At 46.3% G+C, this 12,102-nt stretch overlaps 1 protein-coding gene across 21 annotated transcripts in view; it reads right to left on the reverse strand.

Moving 5' to 3' along the window:
* The window catches only part of MEF2A (myocyte enhancer factor 2A), a 159,846-nt gene that overhangs the window by 30,611 nt on the left and 117,133 nt on the right, over nucleotides 1-12,102 (reverse strand). For 17 of the 21 annotated variants that reach the window (XM_008165460.4, XM_065559212.1, XM_005294843.5 and 14 more), the window contains one exon: nucleotides 3,515-3,574. The exons of the other annotated variants lie outside the window; for them this stretch is intronic. In XM_008165460.4, the coding sequence (XP_008163682.2) occupies nucleotides 3,515-3,574 (60 nt within the window). The remainder of the gene's footprint in view (nucleotides 1-3,514; nucleotides 3,575-12,102) is intronic. 21 annotated transcript variants of the gene reach the window in all.

Below are 12,102 nucleotides of genomic sequence, written 5' to 3' on the forward strand. Positions count from 1 at the left end.
TTGTTGTCTTTCGACATTTGCGGAGCACGCAGACGAATTCCAGTTCTAATGACAATGTACCCATTTTGTCGACATTCAACATTCGACATTCAACAACCCAATTACTGAGATCTTTCTGTAGCTCAGGAAATGAAGCGCACCACAATGGACATTTTTTTCTTGCTTCTTAGCATGTCTTTTAGTCTTTTATTTTTTCGCCATTCTCTTACTTGCTTCTCATTGATACAGAATACACAAGAAGTGGCACAATTATTGTTTGCTTTTACATATTCAACAACTAAGTTTGAATGCTGCATGATAAGACAACCTTTTTCTTTTGATTTCACCATTGTTCATTTTAAATACTAGTATGAAAATAGATTATCGTAGTTATAGATTTTGTAGGACTTTATATAGGAACGTCACTTGCTTTATCACTGTCAAATTATTATTGATCTTTGTTTATTTCAAAGCAGCCCTGTAGATGGCATGTCTGTAGGGATAACAGGCTAATTTCAATTTTATTAAAGATTGCATCGATTCTGCACGTTATATTTTCATATTGGCTCGAGACTTATGTGGTCCATTGGTAGAAATGCACGAAGAGATCAAATTACACAGTAGCGGACTGACACCAGTGCTATGGTACTATCGTTCATTGCATTTTTCTGATTAGTTTGTAAGGCATAGCATTTTGTGAAATGCATGGGTCAAATGTCATGCAGATCTGTGGCACTGCTCTTTTAGTATTCCTTTCAACCCAATCTAGTCCACTAAACAAAACGTTTGCAGCTTTAAAAGGCTGCAGTATTGACATCAATAAATGGGTCAGCAATCTTTGGCTCCCAGCCTGTCAGGATGTTTTGTTTACTTGGAGTGTCTGCAGGCATGGAGCACCTCAGCTCCCTGTGGCCGTGGTTCGCCGTTCCCAGCCAATGGGCGTGCCACTTCCCACAGCTCCCACTGGCTGGGAATGGCGAACTGCAGCCACAGGGGCTCCATGCCTGCAGACGGTCAAGGTAAACAAAACGACAATGTATTAGATATCAATTACAATGATATTCTATAAAGACATGTAAAGTATTACCGTATATACTCGTTCATAAGCCTAATTTTTTGGTAAAAAAGTGACGCATCAAAGAGCGGGGGTTGGCTTATAAACGGGTCTACACCAAAATCTGATGATTTTAATCTCTATGGAATCATTGAATTGAATATCTAATACATTGTCGTTTTGTTTACCTTGACCGTCTGCAGGCATGGAACCACAGCTCCCTGTGGCTGCAGTTTGCCGTTCCCAGCCAATGGGAGCTGTGGGAAGTGGCGCGCCCATTGGCTGGGAACGGCGAACTACGGCCAAAGGGAGCTGGGGGGCTCCATACCTGCAGACGGTCAAGGTAAACAAAATGACAATATCTTAGATTTTAAACTCTATGGAATCATTGAATTGAATATCATAATAGCATAAACTATGACCAACATCAATGGCAGCTTTGTGGCGATTTGAAGGTTGTTGCTCTCTTGCTTGGTCTGCAGACTGGATACACAAAGTACTGCTGTTTTCTCTGCGAATGGGATAGTCGTGCAAGAGATTCCCACTACATCAAGAAAGATTGGCCATTCCGACAATCATTGGAGCCTGGGAGGAAAAGTGTTCAGCATCCACCACTTATTGAATCAAGGAAGATTTTGTTACCACCCTTACACATCAAGCTGGGTCTGATGAAGAACTTTGTCAAGGCCATTGACAAAACACAAGCAGCTTTCAAGTACCTCCGTGGAAAATTTCCAAGGTTAAATGAAGCTAAGATAAAGGAAGGTGTCTTTGTTGGTCCTCAGATTCGTGAACTTCTTCGAGATGATGCATTTGACCATGCACTGCGTGGCAAGGAAAAGACGGCACGGAAAGCCTTCCAGTTAGTGGCAATAAATTTTCTCGGAAACAACAAGGCAGACAACTACAGGTTGTTGGTGGAAAACCTCCTCAAGGCATACAAAAGCCTTCGTTGCAACATGTCGCTAAAGATACATTTTTGCACTCTCATCTAGATTTTTTTCCACGGAACTGCGGAGCAGTGAGCGACGAGCACGGCGAGCGATTTCACCAGGACATTGCAACAATGGAGAAACGCTATCAGGGCAAATGGAGCCCATCAATGCTTGCACACTATTGCTGGACAGTGACAAGAGATGCTCCATTTAATGAATACAAGAGACAAGCCAAGAAGCGCCGAGTAGACACTAAATAGGACTAAACTATGTACATAATAGTTTTTTGCCTTTTGTTTCATAATAAATTTTATTTATATAACCCTTTTGCTGATTTTTAAAGTGTTACATAAACAGGACAGGTGAAATGTTATCATGTAAAGCAACCATAAACACATGAAAAGACCTAGATTTACAATTTATGATTAAAACTCTACTATCTACACAATATACATAGACATAAAATGTAAAAACTTAAATATCTTCGAAACAGTAGCCTATCAGTTGTTTTGTCATATTTGAATTCAGCACATCAAAATACATAATAAATAGCACATTTTATCTCTGAAGCAGACTACGTCTCAAAAATTGTAGACCAGTGTTTTTTAAGATCATTCCGAATTCTAATCCTGTCATTCCAACCCCTTCCAGCTTGGCGTTATCTGAAAATTTTACAGAAGTGTACTCTCTGCTCCATCATCAAAGTCATTAATGAAAATATTTAACAGCACTGGAACTGACCACTGTGGTACCCCACTTGATATGTCCTCCCAGTTTTACAGCAAACCATTGATAACTACTCTGAGCATGTTTCTTCAACCATCATTTGCCCACCTTATATTAATTTCATCTAGATCTAGTTTGCTTATGAGAATGTCATGTGGGACTGTGTCAACAGCCATATTAAAGTCAAGCTATAACCATATCTACTGCTTCCCCCCATCCAATAGGCCAGTTACTGTGTCAAAGAAGGAAATTAAGTTGGTTTGGCATGATTTACTCTTGACAAATCCACGTTGGCTATTACTTATCACCTTACTATCCTCTAAAATCTTACAAATTGATTGTTTAATAATTTGTTCCAATATCTTTCCAGGTACTGAAGCTAGGCTGATGGGTTCCTTAAGTTCCATGAGAATTTATGCTTAGCAAAATATTTATGGTTTCAGTGCGAGATCTTGAAAGGGGTGGGATGAGAGGGAGGAAAGAAACATGAAAGCAAAAGCAGCAAACACTACTGTGAAACTCATGGCCATAAAAATGGAAATACTATTAATTACCTGGAATGGGAAAATAAAGGAAGTTAAACATACAGTTTACAATATAGTAAAGTGAAAAATGCAATTTACAGATTGAAAAGGCTAGTGGTTTTTTTTTTTTTTTAATATATAAAGGAAAGATGACCGATCAATCCATCAGCTTACTTCTGTTCTGATTCAAAGACACTCACTTTTTTTTTTTTTAAACTAGTCCGAATCAGAAATCACTCATAAGTGAATGCACACTCAAGAAACAAAGTTCAAATAAACCATGGTACTCTACTTACCCACTGGACTGGTACCAGCTCCATTTGGCACTGTGAGATCTGCCGTACCCAAAATACCACCTAACAATTAACAAAATCAAAGATAAAGCTGATCAATTTTCATTAGTACATGTACTGTACTAATGTAATGTACTGTATCACATTAAAACATTTCATAACAATAAGCAGCAGCATAAGAGGAGACGGGAGAACTGGCTGCTCCGTGAGGAGGAAACTGGCTGCTGATCACCTCGGTCAGTAGACAGTGCTCCACCCTGGTCCCCTATCCATAGGGATCAAGAACTGGTATGCTGTACTGGCAATAGGAGGTGAAGAGCAGATACCAATGGCTGATGAGGAGCTGCCATTCACCCCAAAGCTAGGAAGCTCACTGCCACTGCACCCGAGGAGATGTACTGTGATGGTGGACAGGGACTCCCTTTGAGGGAATACAGGCATCCATCTGCCGATCTGACATGATGTCCCGGGAGTTGTGCATCTGGAGCCCTCATCTGAGAAGTTACGGAAAGTTGCAGATGCTCATACATCCTTCTGATCACTACCCTATGCAGCTCATCCATGTGGACACTAATGATACTGCCAGGTCTGACCCTGAGCAGATCAGCAGTGACTGCAGGGCTCTAGGAGTGAGGGAGGAGTCAGAGTCAGGGGTGCAGGATGTGTTCTTGTCCATTCTCCTGATTGAGGGTAAGGGCCCAGGCAGAGGGACATCCTGGAGATGAATGCATGGCTATGCAGATGGTGTCTACAAGAGGATTTTGGCTTCTTCAACCACGGGATGCTGTTCCGGGAAGAAGGTCCGCTAGGAAGAAATGGGGTCCACCTGACCAAGAAGGAGAAGAGCATCTTTGTGTATCGACTTGCCAACTTAGTGAAGAGGGCTTTAAATGAGGGCAAGTGACAAAAGCCCACAGGTAAGAATAAAAACAGATGACCTTAACGGGGGAGAGGGAGGCATGGACAATTACAATAGGGTCAAAGGAGCAACAAAAGGAAATCAGTGGGGGAAATCTGATCAACATTTTAGATGTCTGTGCACAAATACAAGGAGTATGGGGAATAAACAGGAAGAACTGGAAGTATTAGTACATAAGCTAAATTCTGATTTAACTGGCATCACAGAGACTTTGGGGGATAAATTTCATGACTGGAATTTTTTTTTTACAGAGGTATAGCTTGTTCAGAAAAGACATTTGGGAAAAAAGGGAGGATGGGTTGCATTGTACATAAAAGATGTATACAGCTGTTCTGAGGTCCAGAAGGAGGTTGGAGACAGACCAGTTGAGAGTCTCTTGGTAAAAATAAAAAATTTAAAAATAGAGGTGATGTCATGGTGGGGGGTCTGCTGTAGACCACCAAACCAGGAAGAGGAGATGGATTGGACATTTCTAAAACAATTAATAGAAATATCCAAAACAAAAGATGTTGTAGTAATGGGGGACTTTAGCTATCCAGCCATCTGTTGGGAAAATAATTCAGCAAAAGACAAAATTTCCAAAAAGTTTTTGGAATGTACTGGGGACAAAAAAAAAACACCCGTTACTCACCTTCTCATAACTGTTGTTCTTCAAGATGTGTTATTCATGTATATTCCAATCAGGTGTGCATGCCGCATGCACAGTCGTCGGAAAATTTTCCCTTACCAGCTCCCTTCAGGTTGGCTGTGAGCCCGCTGGAGTGGCGCCTTCATAGCGCTCAATATACGACCCTGCCGACCCGACCCCCCTTCAGTTCCTTCTTGCCATCTACTCTGACAGAGGGGAAGGAGGGTGGGTATTGGAATGGACGTGAACAAGACATCTCGAAGAACAACAGTTATGAGAAGGTAAGTAACTGTTTTTAATTCTTCGAATGCTTGTTCATGACGATTCCAATCAGGTGACTCCCAAGCTCTACCCCAGAGATAGGGTCGGAGTTAAGGAATGCCGAATGCTGCATCATCTCTGGCGTGTTGGGTGATAGCACAGCAAGAGGTAAAAGTATGCACTGATGACCAAGTTGCAGCCCTGTAGATCTCTGGTATTGGGACCTGGGCCAGCAACACAGCTGACCAAGCTTGTGCCCTTGTGGAATGTGCTGTAAGAGTTGCAGCTGGGACCTTGGCTATTTGTAACGTGTGCGGATGCAGGATGTGATCCAGGAAGATATTCTTTGAGATGAGACTGGGAGTCCTTTCATCCCGTCTGCTACTGCCATGAACAGTTGGTTCGACTTCCTGAACGGTTTCATGCGCTTGATGTAGAATGCTAGTGCTCTCCGAACATCCAGTGAGTGCAGCCTCTGCTCTTGGGTATTGGTGTGAGGCTTAGGATAGAAGACGGGTAGAAAAATGTCTTGACCAGTGTGGAATTGTGACACTACTTTGGGAAGGAAGGCTGGGTGAGGCCTGAGCTGCACCTTGTCCTTGTGAAAGACCGTATAGGGTGGGCTGGAGGTCAGCCCCTTTAATTTGGACACCCGTCCAGCTGATGTGATGGCGACCATGAAGGATACCTTCCACGACAAATAGAGCAGGGAGCAAGTTGCCAGCGGTTCAAGGGGGGCCCCTGTGAGCTTGCAGAGGATGAGGTTAAGGTCCCATGAGGGAACCGGTTGTCTAATCTGTGGGTATATGCTTTTCAAGCCCTTGAGGAAATGTCCTACCATGGGGTTAGCGAACACAGAGTGTCCAGATGCTCCCAGATGGAAGGCTGAGATAGCATCAAGGTGCACCTTGACGGATGATGTTGCTAGGCCCTGCTGTTTGAGATGCAGAAGCTACTCCAGGATGAGTGGTATAGATGCCTGGAGTGGAGTATCATTGTTGACAGGGCCACGCTGGGGCCAGCAGAATCACCTCTGCTTTGTCCCTGCAGATCTTGAGCAGCACCTTGTGTATGAGTGGGACCAGTGGGAAGACATACATGAGGCAGTCTCCCCAGAGTAGCAGAAATGCATCCGTGATTGAACCCGGGCTGCATTTCTGGAAGGAGTAGAACACTAGGCATTTCCTATTGCTCTGGGTGGCGAATAGGTCGACCTGGAGAAATCCCCACCTTTGGAAGATGGGATGAAGAACATCTGGACAGAGGGACCATTTGTGGTTGCAGAATGATCTGCTAGCTTGTGCTGCGCTCCTGGGAGATCATTCACCTGAAGGCGTCCTGAGTGGGCTATGCAGAACTCCCCTAGTTGGAGGAATAGGACATAGGGGGGAGGAATGGGCTCCACCCTGATTGCTGATGTAAAATGTAGCAGTGGTGTTGTCCATCATCACTGCCACACTTTGACCTTGCAGCCGGGACTGGAAAGTCTGGCATGCCAGTCGCACTGCTCTGAGCTCCCCGATATTGATATGAAGGTGGAGTTCGTCCTGCGACCACAGGCCCCGTGTTCGGAGATCTCCCAGATGTGACACGTCCATTAGTAGAGACAAGGAAGGCAGTAGGCTGTTGAAGGTGACACCTTCGCATACCATCTGAGGGTTGAGCCACCAATGTAGAAACTCTAGTGTGTGTCCTGGAACCGTCACTACTGAGTTCAGCCTGTCGCGCCACGGGCGGTATATCTGGGCGAGCCACACTTGAAGGGGTCTGAGCGTCATTCTGGCATACCTGACTACTTAAGTGCAGGCTGCCATGTGTCCAAGGAGACTCAGGCATCCCCTGGTGGTAGTGGTCAGGTACTGCCTGAGGCTTTGAATAACGTCTGGAAATGGGTCTCTAGCAGGGATGTCCTTGCCTGTACTGAGTCCAGCACCGCTCCAATTAATTCTATTCTTTGGGACAGTGATAAGGTTGACTTGTTCACTTCGAGGAGTCCCCCCAATCTCTCGAACTTGGACCTGACCAATCATACGTGAGACTTTATCTGCTCCCTGGTACGGCCCCTGAGCAGCCGGTAGTCCAGGTATGGGTATACCTGCACTTGCCTCCTCCGGAGGAAGGATGCTATGACCGATATGCAGTTGGTGAATACTTGGGGGGCTGTAGACAGACCAAATGGGAAGACCGTGAACTGATAGTGTTTGTGGTTGACCACAAACTGGAGAAAACGTCTGTGCACAGGCCAAATGGCTATGTGAAAGTACGCATCTTTCACATACGCGTACCAGTCTCCTGGATCCAGGAAAGGGATAATAGTGCTCAGGGAGGCCATGCAGAACTTCAACTTCATCATGAACTTGTTGAGTTCTCGCAGGGCAAAGATGGGTCTGAGGCCCCTCTTTGTCTTGGGGATTAGGAAATAGCGGGAGAAGAATCCCTTCCCTTTAGATCCTGAGGAACCTCCTCCGCTGCTCCCATGGCGAGGAGTGCCTGCACCTCCTGGATAAAGAGTTGCTCATGAGAAGGGTCCCTGAAGAGGGATGGGGAAGGAGGGTGGGAGGTAGGGAAGGAGCAGAATTGGAGAGAATATCCCATTTCTACTGTGCGAAGGACACAGCAGTCTGATGTTATTTGGGACCATGCACGGTAAAAGTGGGACAGACGATTCAGAAAGCATGTCTATCTAGTGGATAGACATGTGCGCTGTCCTCGGGCGTCCCTTCAAAAGGCCTGTTTAGATCCTAATGAAGGTCTGGACTGGCCTTGGGCTTTCCCCGAGGTGGGGTTGGAAGGTTTGCATCTGCCGTTCCTGCCCCTTCGCCTATAGAAATCCTGCCTCGGCCAAGGAGGATATGGGCGCTATTGTTGCAGTTGGGGCTTGAAGTGCTTGCGTTGGGTTGCTGGCGTGTGCATTCCCAACAATTTCATTGTCGCCCTGGAATCTTCCAAGCTATGCAGCTTGGAGTCTGTCTGTTCGGAGAACAGCCCCGCGCCCTCAAAGGGGAGGTCCTGCAGGGTTTATTGTAACTCCGGGGGTAGTCTGGACACCTAAAGCCATGATGTCTTCTTTATGGCTATGCCTGAGAAGGTATGGGCATCTGAGTCCACAGAGTCTAGGGATGCCTGCAGCAAAGTCCGTGCCACCGCCTTCCCTTCCTCGACAGTGGGGAGAACTCAGACCTAGAGTCTGGAGGAATTAGCTCTTTTACTAGAGAGCATGCCCCAAGTGCAAAAACAGATATTTGCAGCCTGTGGAAGGGACCAAGTATTTTCGTTCCACATCCCTGGCGGTCGGTGGAATCGAGGCCGGTGTCTGCCACAGATTCCTGATGTTGGTCTGAATGGTCTTGATCAATGGCAGAGCTACCCGCGATGGACCTTCGGGAGTAAGAATGTCCATCGTGAGGTCCTCAGCCTCGATCACCTCCTCTGCTTGCAACCCCATGTTGCGGGCAATCCGCCTCAGAAGGCCCTGATGTGCCCTATGGTCAGTCATTGGAGGGCCCGAAGCTGAAGCTCTTGCCACTTCCTCGTCAGGGGATGAGGATGAGGTGGCTGGAGGAGGTAATGGGTCCTCCTGTACCTTCGGCTCCCTGACCTCCTCTTGGACAACGTCTGCCCCTGTGGCGGCCATAGCTGAGACGACTGTAGTCTGAGCCTGTGGCTGGTCCTGTGCTGGAGTAGCCTCGGCAGTGGCCTGAGGCTGAGGGGGCAGCTGGGACTAGGTGGCCTCGGATCCCCAAGGTGTAGGCCTGTCCCTGGCAGAGTAGGGCGGTTGGTGTGCCGACGCAGCTGACCATGAAGCCCCTGAAAGGGAGCCCTGGGGCTGATGGTAAGCCCAGGGAGTCAAAAGAACCATTGTGCAGGGGGCTGCCAGTGCAGCTGCCAGAGTGGCTGTGCCTCCCTATGTCACCTGTGCGACCTATGCTGACTATGCCTGGATATTATGAGTCACCGTCAGAGTCCAAGGAAGTGGACCCTGAACGTGATAACCAAGGTGGAGCTGAGGAGCCCTGCACAGGAAACTGGTGCCGAGCCGAAGAGGCAGGAGACCGGTGCCGTAGATCGGCGAGTATCCGGTGCTGGCAATCAAGGACACAATGTTGGTGCTGACTTGGTGCCGGTGATCGGTGCCAGTCCACCCTTGGTGCCGGAGAGGGGGAGCGTCTCGGCGGTGATGGAGATGCTCTGACTGAGCACGGTGCCGGACAGCGGTGCCACGGCGATTGCGACTGTAAGAGGTGCCGCGGATGGTGTTGAGCCAGGGACTGTGAGCGCCGCATCATGGCCGGTTTACCTCTAGATGGTACCGTACGTATCAGTACAGGAGGTTTGTCCCTCAGAGCTGGGGGCTGTGAAGCCATCAGTTCAATAAGGTCTCTGGCAGCTTCAAAAGCGTCCAGGGTGGAAGGTGGCTCAAACTCCTTCACCCAGCACTGCCCTTGCGGCAAGACACAGTGTGCTGGACTCAACAGTCCCTTCCGGGAAGCCGAAGTTAACGGCAGAGACTTGTGTTGTTTAGGCATCAATTCCGTTCTGAAGTGCGCCTGTGCATCTCCTGACAGTCCCATGGCTTTCCTAGCCAGTGAGCACTCTCTATCAGCCTTCTTATGGCACTTGTGCGGCACCAGCAAGGTGGAGCAGTGCCGGGGCACTGTCCCTGGCTGCGGTGCCGGGGAGCACCAGTGCCAAGGGTCTCTTAAACTAGAGTAATTACTCGGCACCGTGTCGCACACCGATGCCGGAGCGCTCCATACTGATGCACTCAGTGCCAAGTCCTGGCGGTCCGCAAGTGAGAACTGTTCCAATGGCCATTACGGACGGTAAGAAGGAACTGAAGGGGAGTCGGGTCGGCAGGATTATATATTAAGCACCATGCCACTCCAGGGGGCTCCACAGCCGACCCGACGGGAGCTGCTAAGGGAAAACTTTCCAACGACCATGCACGTGGCATGCGCACACCTGATTGGAATTGACGTGAACAAGCACTCAAAGAAGAATTTTTGTTCCAGAAAGTAGAGGAAATAACGAGGTGGACAACAATTTTAAACTTGATTCTGACCAACAGGTAGGAATTGGTAGCGAATCTGAAGATGAAAGGCAATTTGGGTGACAGTGATCATGAAACAGTTTGGAATGATATGATGAAATAATATATTTCATGATTCTATGGAAAGGAAGGAGTGAGAGCAGCAGAATAAGGACAATGGACTTCAAAAAAGCAGACTTTAACAAACTCAAAGAATTGGTAGGTAAGGTCCCTTGGGAAGAAAATCTAAAAAAAGTTCAGGAGAGCTGGCAGTTCCTCAAAGAGACTATAATACAGACAACTGCCAAACTATTCTGATGGAAAGATGGGGAAAATAGGAAAAGGCCAATATAGCTATAATATCAGTTCTTTAATGACCTGAAAATCAAAAAGGAATCTGGTAAATATGGAAATATGGACAAATTGATAAGGAGTACAAAAGACCAACAGAAGTACGGGACAAAATTTTTAGGCACCTGGAGGATAATAAGGTTATAAGGAATAGTCAGCATGGATTTGTCAAGAACAAATCATGCCAAACCAACTTAACTGTGATAGCATTACTCATGTACTGGATAAGGGGGAAGCAGTAGACGTGATGTACCTTGATTTTCGTAAGGCTTTTGACACAATCCCGCATGACATTTTCATAAGCAAATTAGGGAAATGTGGTCTAGATGAAATTACTATAAGGTGGCTGCACAACTGGTTGAAATACTATACTCAAAGAGTAGTTCTCAATGGTTTGCTGTCAAATTGTGAGGGCACATCAAGTGGGATCCCACAGGGGTCAGTCCTGGGTCTGATACTATTCAGTATTTTCATTGATGACTTGGATAATGGAGTAGAGAATATGCTTATAAAATTGGCAGATGACACCAACCTGGAAAGGGTTGCAAGCACCGTGGAGGACAGGTTTAAAAATCAAGATGATCTTGACAAATTGGAGAATTGGCCTGAACTCAACAGAACAAAATCCAATAAAGACAAGTGCAAAGTACACTGCACATAGGAAGGAAAAATAAAGTGCACAACTACAAAATGGGGAATAATTGTCTAGGTGGTAGTACTGTTGAAAAGGATCTGGAGGTTATATTGGACCACAAACTGAATGAGAGCAGTCATTGAGATTCAGCTACAAAAAGGCTGAAATGATTCTGGGGTGTATTAACAGTATGTAAGCCACAGGAGGTAATTGTCCCTCTCTACTTGGCACTAGTGGGGCCCCAGCTGGAGTACTGTGTCCCATTATGGGAACTACAATTTAGGAAAGATATGGACAAACTGGAAAGAGTCCAGAGGAGAGCAACAAAAATGTTAAAAACTTTAGAAAACCTGATTTAAGAGGAAAAGTTTAAAAAAAAAGGGGGCATATTTAGTCTTGAGAAAAGAAGACGGGGGAGAGGGGGGCCTAAAAACAGTCTTCCAATACACTAAGGGCTGTTATAAAGAGGATAGTGATCAATTGTTCTCCATGTCCACTGAAGATAGGACAAGAAGTAATGGGCTTAATCTTCAGCAAGGGTGATTTAGGTTAGGCATTAAGAAAACCTTTCTAACTCGAAGGGTAGTTAAGCTCTGGAATAGGCTTCCAAGGGAGGTCACAGAATCCTCATCATTGGAAGCTTTTACAAACAAGTTGGATAAACACCTGTCAGGGATAGTCTACATTTACTTGGTCCTGCCACAGTGCAGGGGGCCGGACTTGATGACTTCTCGAGGTCCTTCCAGTCCTACATTTTTATGATTTTATC

Source organism: Chrysemys picta, chromosome 10 (assembly GCF_011386835.1).
Source record: "Chrysemys picta bellii isolate R12L10 chromosome 10, ASM1138683v2, whole genome shotgun sequence".
NCBI lineage: Eukaryota > Metazoa > Chordata > Testudines > Emydidae > Chrysemys > Chrysemys picta.